Source organism: Thermobia domestica, chromosome 2 (genome assembly GCF_964235325.1).
Source record: "Thermobia domestica chromosome 2, izTheDome1.hap1.1, whole genome shotgun sequence".
NCBI classification, from domain to species: domain Eukaryota; kingdom Metazoa; phylum Arthropoda; class Insecta; order Zygentoma; family Lepismatidae; genus Thermobia; species Thermobia domestica.
In genome coordinates this window covers 57,255,881-57,267,031 of record NC_137455.1, presented here as the reverse complement: position 1 = coordinate 57,267,031, position 11,151 = coordinate 57,255,881, and the positions used below count along the sequence as shown (strand labels likewise).

The following is an 11,151-nucleotide window of genomic DNA, read 5'->3' as shown; positions in this document are numbered from 1 at the left end:
TTTTCATTTTTAAAGTTAAGACTACTGTTTTCATTCTTACAGATATTAAGTTCTTTGTTTAGACATAAAGTCAGCCCATTTATCTTCATATATATCTAACTGAAATTAAGATGTACAATGACTTGATCATAAAGTTTTTTAACAGTTAATGTATTTCCTGGTACCTTGATACATAAACAAAATTTTGTTACAATTGAATCAATTCATCTTTCACACTGTACCACACTTATTTTGCTCCATATTTGATTTCAAAGTTAATTTCTACTTTATATGTAGGCATAGCTTTGATTGTAACACGAATTATATTGCATTCATTTTCATTCGGGCTTAGCTATGAACTGAAACTGTTTTCTGGCAGCATAATATCCCTTTGCATTACAACTCAATAACGTTAAAGCTTTGGCATGATTTATAGCAAGTAACATTGTCTTATTTAAACATAAAATAGTCTTTTACTTGCATTAGTTATAAAATAGCCATTTTGAAGTTCAACATCTGATGCACTTTGCGATATTCACATATGATTCCAAAATTCGAGTTGCTCGTATTTCCGTAACTGAAAACATCCCCTTTTTGTGTTTGTTTATCCTAATAATTGCCACCATAATATTTATAACATAAAGATATTTCTTCAAGATTCAAATTTCATCGTAATTTTTAATTGCACTTGATTGCAATTCATTGCACATATTCTACACTTTTTGTTTGCAACCAGCATTTATTTTCATAAATACCTACTTTTAAAATTGTCTAATATCGGTTTCACGTTATTTTCAATTTCTATATGATGCGTCTCACCAACGCCACACAAGTATTCAAGAAACATTTGGATAGCTATTGATTCCCCAATTTATCTTAAATATAGTAAAATTGAGCAGAGAACTAAGCTTATAGATTAATATTGTCTTAACTTTGTGAAAGTACTGAAATGGAAGTGCACCAATAGTTGATACTTAAGTTAATATTTCTTTAGATTTCCTCCAGGTACGCACATAAAATTATTTTAGGATTTCAATTCTTTAAATAAAAAAGGTCTATCGTTACAAAATGTTTTCAATTATTGCTTGTATTCCATGTAGATATTAAATATATATTGCCTTGCATATAAACATTTATCACATTCATACCCGAAGAATTTCTTTATGTCCACTTATAGAGTGTGTTTTCCTCAAGGCTTTCCAATCGGACCACTTGCTCGGGATTAAAATTTGTCAAAAATGCAATAAAAAGGGATATATTATTCCTCAACATATCAGTTTCTTTAAATAAAGCAGTAATTATTCATGATAATTATCGTTAAAATTTTTTGATCGTCATTTAGATCTGATATACGTTCTCACTTGAAGTTCCAGACCATCTTAGTTGTTTGGGATTTAAAGTCATCAAGAATAATGAAGTAAATGTGACGAATATTAAAAATATGTTCCATAATTAAATAATCTTCTTACCAAATACAGCATGTGTGTTACGCTTAATTGAGAAATGTATGTAGCGTGTGAAGTTAGAAAAGGGATGAATATATATAATCTTTTTACTGTTAATTATAAATAATATAACCTCCTAACTACGTCTCCTAACTAACCAGAATGCTTGTCTTCTAGGCGCCGCTCTCACAAAGGAAGCTTTTACCAATTCCTGTTAAGCAAAATATCGAAATTAGAGTATTTTTTGTCTCGACTCGCCTCGATTTCTGTCCATGCAGCTTTCTTTCTATTACGTGCCTCTTTGTCGATCCCTCGTTTAAACTACTTCTTACGATGCTTTCCATCTTGGAATGAGACTCCACTACTGGAGAAATATGATCATATCCTTAAAATAGGTCTAGAGTCAATTTTAAACTGCTCCTTAAGCGACGAATCTTGGATTCGAGCATCCTTACCTGTGAGATTAGGGGGTCTTGTATTCGGCGATCCGTGGATATGGCGATTCCTTCCTTTTTAGCGTCCTACCACGGATCTCTTCGTTTAGTCGAGGCTCTTCTTGCGCAAGGTTACCACCTAGACCCAGATGGCACAGTTCAAGAAGCCTCTACGAAATGGAAAAAAATTTAACAGATACAGATCTCCCAGAAATTAACAAAATAGGTTCTCAGGCATCTTGGTACACACAAATTGCAGCGAATTTTCATGAACTTCTCTTACAGTCAGTTATTGCTCCAGAGGATAAAGCCAGGATTCGTGCTGCCTCATCCCTACATGCTGGGGCATGGTTGAATGCAATACCCTCCCCACCATTAGGTCTTCATATGAATAATAAGGAATTTCGAATCTCTGTCGCCTTAAGATTAGGTGCAGATATTTGTGAGCCACATCGCTGTCGAGCTTGCGGGGATCAAGTTAACCAAAGTGGCCTGCATGGCCTTTCATGCATGAAGAGCATGGGTAGACACTCCTCTGTGAATGATATCAATTTATAATGAAATTTGAATCTTGAAGAAAATATTTTATTTATTATTAATGTGGCAATTGACATACAATAATAATCCTTTTGGATACTAGAGGAAAAGTATTTTAGTAGCATTAAAACTTTCCGAAGGATTGTCTAAAATACCACTTACTAGACTTATCCAAATATTATATTTAAGAGACAATCAGGATCTTTACTGGCTGAAACATAGTTTCTCAGCTTCTACGATTTTTTAAATTCTTCTTTAGTGTCAAGAAAATGCTCTTTTACTAAGAGAAAAAGCAGTTTTTGTAGCTTATTCTCACATCTTCGGAACCCAACATAGTTGTTTAACCCTCTATTCTGATCTTTATTATATTTTCTTCTAATTGTGTATAGCCATTGAAAAAAACACTGCCTTTTCTCACATACAAATATTGTAAGTTATTTCATATATCGTTCTGGAGTAGAAAAATTTGAACATGACTGCAACAGATAACGTCTCGAAGTCAACTTCTGAAACAATGTTCAAATACAATCTAATTGGAATAAAGAAGGAAGAAAGGATATTTTACCATCAACAAATGTAAAACCGGTAAATCAACATTATTGGAGATTATTCACACCATTCACAAGCGAAGGATAATATTCACAGTATTCACTCATGTACCTTTAACACAGTATGCCTCGCATATACAATGGAAATGTCAGTTGCAGAAAATGTAACAACATAATCTAAAGATGCCCATTGACAGAAACGCTTCGATTAATATGCATCTACATCGTGTACTTACGAGTCAAAAATTATCAGACTTTCATTTAAAAGAAATGTATATTCAGATACCAAAACAATATATTAATCTTCTTCAAAATAGTATCCTCGGGCTGTCACAAACATCTCATGATATTTCTTTCACTCTTGAAAACAGCGTTAGAACTCCAATTTTGGAACTGGTCAAACTTTTTTTTCTGTTGTATTTTTAATCATATCCTCTCTGAATAAAATCGGGTTTCTTTCAGGGAATGTTCAACTTGAAGAAAAGCCATGCATCACATGAAGTCATGCCTCGGAAGTCGAAAGCCTGGCGAAGCACAGGTGTGCTATGTTTGGCCAGGAAAATCTGTATCAAATGTGAATGCTATACTATTCCTTTACCTGTGTGATGCTGGTGCTCACAGCTTCCACCACAAAGCCCTGTCGAAAGAAGCTGATTGTTTCCATTTAAGAATCTTCAATTTTCATACAAAAATTTATCAAGTATCAATTTTGCAAGTTTTTCAGTCATTTTGCCGAAAACAAAATTCCGATGCTGCTCACATAAATTCTTTTACTGATCGGCAATCCGCTGGCGACTAACAGCTTCTAAAGACTGAAAGGAAACAAGAATGCTGAATATGATCATTTATGTGTATGCATCAAATCTTCCTTCTCTATTTCGTTATCCCACAAACTTATTTTACAACAAACCTCACAAAATAATGACACTTATCTGTTAGAGTAAATAATATCCTTGAACCAATGAAGGAAAACAATATTGAGAAATTAGTGTATATTTTAAACTATCAAGAAAGCCATGTAACAATTTATAAGTATAAGAATGTTGATCAATATCAGCTATTGATGCATTTATAACGTAAATATAAATCGTTTATATCATTAACTGGGAAATAACTTTATTTATCCTTCAAATGTATGAATCTAATTACAACACGTAATACTGCATTTAGTAGTTTTTAAAATATATTTAAAGGTTAATATATTAAACGTTTCGAAATATATTTAAAGGTTAAAGAAATATTTTTAATGAATGTACTAATTATATTAACAACGATGAAATCGTTTTGTGTATGTTTGTGATACTTTACACTATATCCTATAGTTTAACCCTGTAGTAGTTATATAGGTACTTCGACTATTTTAAGAATTTATTTAGGTATTTATGGGACTTATAAACGTTATCATATAAATTATTTGTATTCTTAGGTATAAAGGATATTAATTTCCTAATTTACATTAATATTTGATTTTAGTCTTAGTAATAATTAATCATTAACAATACATTTTTCTTGAAATTATTAATCTGTTTTGCTTTTATAGCTATTTCATTTGTATCAGGGGAATAGTTTGGTTGTAATATAGTTGCTTAAAATAAAAGCTTCAAAAAAACTTAATTAATGGTATTTCATTAATAACCAAAATTTTCCATTCAATTATTTTTAGCGTAGATTCAGTCTCAGAGTCTCTGCGCATTTTCGGACACAAACTTAACCTTTTGGTTAAAGTTTCTCCAGTTTGTAAGTCGTGATTTTTCTGCACTGATGACCAAAGGCGCAAATGTGTCTTCAACATTGGGGGGGACGAGTAAGACCGTTCCCGTATTTTTTTTTTTTTTTTTAATGATGTTCAAAATATTTATGAAGTTGAAAAACAATGCTGTGGAGGATCAGCGGAGCAGAGTTATCTTCAACATTGGTAGGCGGGCAGATTTGAGGCTTATTCTGGAATGGAGGGGGAGATGAGACGCTTATTACGGTAGGTGAATCTGATTTCTGAGGTGAACATGTATATTATATATCAGGCGATGTAAGTGAAGTAGTGGTACATATCAATAATACAATCAGTGCCTTGAACACATTCTGAAATCTGAATACATGCATATTTATAATTGGTATGTTTCTACTTAAGCATCCACAATGATCCACATAAAAATTTTTGGACACTGGTTTTATAATAATATAAATAATGACTTCCTCAAATCTATGAAGAAAGAAAATCAATTATGTATGACGCAACAATACCCCTATCTGAGCAAAATGATTGTGATCTCGACAGCATTACAGTAAATGTTACAGGAATTAAACAAATAGTTGAAAATAGACTAACAATCATTAATGGCAAATTTAATGAAATTAAGTTTCAAACCTTTACATCATTAAAGAGAATACTTAACAGAAACTATGAAGCCTTAGACATAGATGCAGTCCTAAACTTAAAATGAAGTTTACTACAAATAAAGCAAAGAATAATATCACTACACAGTACAGTACTATTCATTCAAACAATAGAATTAGGTATATATATGTACCAAGGTATTAAGCTCATACAAAAGGAAAACTCCTATTAAATTATGCCAAAAGTATTTTTCCTTGTTTGGTTTTTTGTTATAAATGCTCTCATTACGTCTTTCAAGTTCAGTGCATCCAGGAGTGTTCTATGCACATTACACACTGCCAGGTTGTTCAGTCTCTTTTGTGTCATTGAAGACCGTAGATAGGTTTTCAATCTTCGAAAAGCACTGAAACTTCTTTCTGCTTCGCACGAAGACCCCGGTACAATTAACAGTAAACGTACAAGCATTTCAACCTGTGAGAACATTGCGCGAACTTCAGGAGGTATTGTCCTGAGCGTTTCAACAACTGCATTAACACTTTTGCAATTGTAAGTCTTTCTGAACATTTGTAACTCTATCTGTAGGTCATTTGAGCATCGTTCTGGGTACTTCTTAATTATGTCATTTATTTTAGTGCAATGCATAAGACAATCTTCCAATTTCCCTACTTCGTTCATTCCATCCTGATCAAACCGCAATGACAGCGCTGTAACTGCAGTATCAACTACTCTATAGAACTCTTGTCGATAATATTCCTCTGCTGTGGTACTAGTGTGTACAAAACCACCACCTAGGCGAGCAGGAATCTGTCTCCTTCTAGGTAACTGGAGAGGTGTCAGCCCATTCTGAGTAATTTCCTTCTCACAGTCTTTCCACAAGTCCTGAAATGCTTCTTCAGACCTGAGAGTCTGTAACTCACTTGTAACTATTGTAACAGCTTCTTTCATACCACTTATACTCTGCTGCCTACCTTGCAATGCCTGGTTTAATCTCTCCAGAATTTCAATTACCTTTTCAGCTATTAGCAGTCCAAGGAACACTTCTCCCTGCTCCAATTTTACAAGAAGCCCACATGCAGAATCACTGTTGAAGTCATTTGACTGGGTAACATTTTCTAATGTTTCCAAAATCTGTCCGTATTGTACAATAACAGCGTGAATTTGACGGCCACGCACAGTCCATCTAGTTGGACACAGGGGTCTTAACTTTCTTATGTTATTTTCTTCCATCTCTTGGTTGCAACACACATTCTGGAATTCTCTTTTCAGTTTAAGTGATTCTGAAAACATGACACCTACTTCATGGGCTGTTAATATTGCACTCTTCACCACAATACTGGATTCACATGCTTCTTTACTTACAAGATTTACACAGTGAGCCCCGCAGTGAACAAATGTAGCTAGAGGTTGGTTTTCCCTAATTATTGATTGAACACCTTTCACTTTACCACTCATATTGCTTGCACCATCATATGCTTGACCTCTAAGTAATGACAATGGTAAGTCCAGTCTTTTCAAAACATCCAACAGCAGAGATGATATTGCCTGTCCTGTTGTAGTATCTGTCTCATAAAATCCAATAAAGGCTTCCACAGGATGAAGATCTTGATCGACATAGCGTATGCATATACTTTCCTGCTCATTTCCAGATATATCTCTTGTACCATCACACACTAGTCCGAAGATTCCATTTCGTGACGTCTTAATTTTGTTAATGATTTCCCTTACAATGAAATTTGACAAAATTGTCAATATTTCATTCTGCGTGTCGAAATTCGTCCATGTTGTTGAATTATTGAACCATTCACGAACTTCCGGAATATCATTTCCCCTCAGTTTCAGCAACTCTTGAAAATTACCTTCATTATTCTTGTGTCCTCTTAATGGCATACCCTGTCTAGCTAGATAAACAATAGTGCTTATTATTACACTGAGACATTTCCTGGCCTTCTCCTGGAATGCTTTACACTGAGCAGAAAGCTGAATTTCAATGGGATTTTTCATCTGATGGAAGCTCATTACTGCCTGCTGATGAGAGTGTGATTTGCTGTGTGTTGAAAATTTCTCTCCTGCTTTTTTCCAGTTGAAAAAGCCGGTTTTTGAGAATGCATCTTCACACTTGGACATCATTTTCTTCTCAGCACAAGTGTCCACATACTTTGTGCAATAAAAGCACAGAACACCATCACTTTTACGTTCGTCTTGGTGAAGCCATGGGAAGTTCTTATACCACTGTATTTGAAACTGTAAAGTTCTTGATTGAAGGTGCTGTTTAGGATAGCTCATGGGACCTGGTTGGTTTGGTTCGTGATAATCCATATTAGACGCTGTTCCCTCACTGGATGAGCTGCTGACAGATCCAAAACATTCATCATCAACATGACTTCCAGTTGCCATATCCACGCTGGATGTACTAGGGTGTGATGTTCCTTGTGGTTCCATCTTGCTGGTTTCTTGACGAGCTTCTGGTGAATCCTGTAGGTGAGGGGGAAAACTCTTATTAAAATTTGAGCAACAGGAAATATGTATCACATTGACATTCTTCTTTCATCAGTTATGAAAATCAAGCACTGGAATCGTGATGTTTATAAATTTTTATGTCAGAAAATTACAAGAGTACAACAAGCACACGCCCAGAAATTTTTGTTTGGGAGGAGGTCTAAAGTCAAAAATGTCTTCCTCTCTTTGTTTAAGTTTCAAAACATTCACATACTTCCAATCAAGGGCGGATCCAGGAGGGGCAATCGGGGCAATTGCCCCACTCCAGAATAGGATACTTTTAAAAATAAAATAAAACAACCTAAAGTTGAAAATCTTGATTTCTTCAACTTTGTATTATAAATGTAAAATGAAACATGAAATAGGTACGCCTTACTTTTTTACGTTGCAGAAGGAAATTGAAGCAATACATCTCAAAAAATTACTTTCCTTGGCGTTCTTGATAAGAAAATGTCCACCTTTGAAAATTCGGGTGGTAATTTATGTTCATTCTTTTAAAGATACGATATTTTGCGCTCTCCCTCCACTCTTAAAACCAAATACTCCTTCTTGTTAACAATTAACATACAATAAGCTATAAATCGTATTTATCCGCAAGTGTTTGTCAATATTCCGATTTTAGAAATACCAGTTTGATAGGTACAGGAAGCAAATGGTTTTATTTGGGAGTTGTCGAATAGTGTTAAGGATCGAGATTGGACAAGTGAGGCATACAATTGAAAATAGCAAGGAAATGAACGAAATAATAAAATGTATCGTATGAATACGAATTAAAAGTTCTTTTTTCAAAAGGATTTCGCATTTTTATTATTCTTTTACATATTATTATTATTATTATTATTATTATTATTATTATTATTATTTTCCTCTACTCCTCTGTTGGAACAGGCGACATAGTAATATAAAGGTAATATCCAAATATATTACTGTTTCTCTGCGGTTTTTTTTTATTATTATTCTGGGGCTTGCAGGAAGTTTCTTGCAATTCTGCATGTGTCCAGTATTACGCTTTTCCGTATCTTCTTTATGTATTTTCTTCAATTCCAGTGGTTTCAAGTGTCTTTTTTAACGTCTTGTGAACCACCCCGGTACCTGATATAACTATTGGTATTATTATTATTATTATTATTATTATTATTATTATTATTATTATTATTATTATTATTATTATTATTATTATTATTTGTAACCTATCATTATCAATTTTTAAATAAATCAATTCTACAAAGGAGCAGAGTTTCGTTTTCTAAAGGAAATATATATATTTGCAATACACTCTTATCTTGTTTTCAGCTCTAACGACCGCCCCTCCCAAATATTCAGCCTAAATCCGCCCCTGATTTCAATACTTTCACATCAGTATCACACACACAACTTATTCATTACACTACTTAAAGTAAGATTAAAAAATGTATCTAACATGTGGATACACTACATACCCATATATGCATATAAGACAATATATCCTGATAGGTTATAAATCTTTTGCTTATTAAAACATTTTACTGTTGTGAACAAAATTATATATAAATATTTATATTGAGAGAACTTTTTCTTTTAGTATGAATTTCAGCAAAAATTGTAACATATTCGAATTTATAGAACAGACCCTAAGCGTCAAAACTAACGCATAGCACAGCAAAGCATTAAGGAAAATAATGTTCTTGGCTATTCAACTTTTTTTTTGTTTAACTTTTAGAAATTTTAACACAAGTTTCCTTAACAGAAATCGAGTGTATCAAGAATTGTCCTCAAGTAGGGCTATACAAAGCTCGGATTTGACTGGTAGCCGTTTTGGAGCAGAGATGATTTGCTGGACACTACTTGCATATAGCAATGAACTTGTGAACTTCCGTAAATGCACCCCTGGTGTAGACAACAAAAATATATTATTTAAAGAAGTTACAAAGTTCTGGTAAGGGGGGTCCGGTCCCGGTGAACCTGCGTGGGTGCGCCTCTGGAGTACAATATTATAATAGCCAAAAGAGAAACAAAAAATACTGTTAAACATGTGTACTCATTTCCATGTGACAGACATAGTTCTTGAAGTTCTACTTCATTTTTAAGACTATTGAGAACAATTGGACAAATACAATTTATAAGGCACTTGACCCTCGCAATTGTTATAGAAACATTTTGGGGGTAAATTTACGACATGAGGATTTCATAGTGTATTGATTGAAACCACCTGCGTGGCCTGGTCTGGGCACCATCTTTGCTCACACTCGCGGTGATGTGACTTCTCGCACGGCATCACAGATCACTGGTCTATCACTAATCACTAGTCCACTACGTATATAAAATTGTGTACTTGATCTCATCATGCCGCGACAATTATTTTCTGCTTGTGATTTGAATAAATCACTTTCTCTACAGTAGAGACTGTATTGTAAGATTGTAAATTGTATCATTTATCAATTACAAATATTTCTGATCATGAGTGAAACGATCCTGTATATCGATTAATTAGGGCTGTTTTACATCTGCATGAAGGTGGATGAAATGGCAGCCTAAATAATTTAAATATAATCAGACTATATAGGGCTATATTTCCGAGGCTAATAGTTATACTTAGTTTCAGCAAGCGTAATGCACGCGCGAACGTACACACACAATCACACAGAGACATTTCTCTGTTTTTCTCTATTTCCATAGTTATTGACATGTTTGCAGCCAATAATTAATGATATTCTCTTTAGTGTAATGGTAGACTATATAATACACGTTTGCACTTAAATAGATTTGAAGTTTTGAACAACAGAATACCGAAAACATTAGTTAAATTAAACTCACCTCTCTTGTTTTGTGCTCTTGGTCCAAAATGTTATCAGGAGATTTCTCAATCCTCCAGGAATCAAACGAAAATCTTGCTTTCTTCATTTTCACAATATAAAATGCTAGTGCGATCGGTTTAACCTTCACCACAAGAATGAGCTGTCACCCACACAAAATCACGTGATATCCCTATGTCTATTAGAGTTCCCCTCTTATCTCTGCCGATAATCAACAATGACAGATCAGCCATTTATTGCGTAATTCAGTTTTGCAATGAATGGTGACTATTTCTGTTGTGTTTGAGTTGCAACAAAAGTATATTAAAACGTCTATAAGTTTATGAAGTTTAATTATTAAAATGATATAATACACCTGATGAGACATGTTTCGCAATGAATTCAGTAGCGGATCTAGGCCAGGGTCGGGGAGCCTAGCCCCCCCCCCCCCAGTTTTTTGAGTGACAAAAATAATTGAAGCTATAATTTATATATTTTTGAAAGTTTATAGTAAACTCATGATATACCTATCATAGTCCGGATTCTGGATGCCCCCCCCCCCCAGTTTTTACCTTCTAGATCCCCCACTGAATGAATTATCCATTA

The 11,151-nt window shown here is 34.0% G+C and overlaps 1 protein-coding gene across 1 annotated transcript; it reads right to left on the bottom strand.

The window, feature by feature from the left end:
• Window positions 1–5,506: 5,506 nt before the first annotated feature.
• On the bottom strand, window positions 5,507–7,717 carry LOC145679019 (zinc finger MYM-type protein 1-like). Its single transcript, XM_081749620.1, has one exon. The coding sequence runs from the start codon at window positions 7,715–7,717 to the stop codon at window positions 5,507–5,509; it is 2,211 nt and encodes a 736-aa protein (XP_081605746.1).
• Window positions 7,718–11,151: the final 3,434 nt, after the last annotated feature.

Coding starts and splice junctions, on each gene's coding strand:
- LOC145679019 (XM_081749620.1), bottom strand. CDS start 7,717: ATGGAACCACAAGGAACATCACACCCTAGTACATCCAGCGTGGATATG.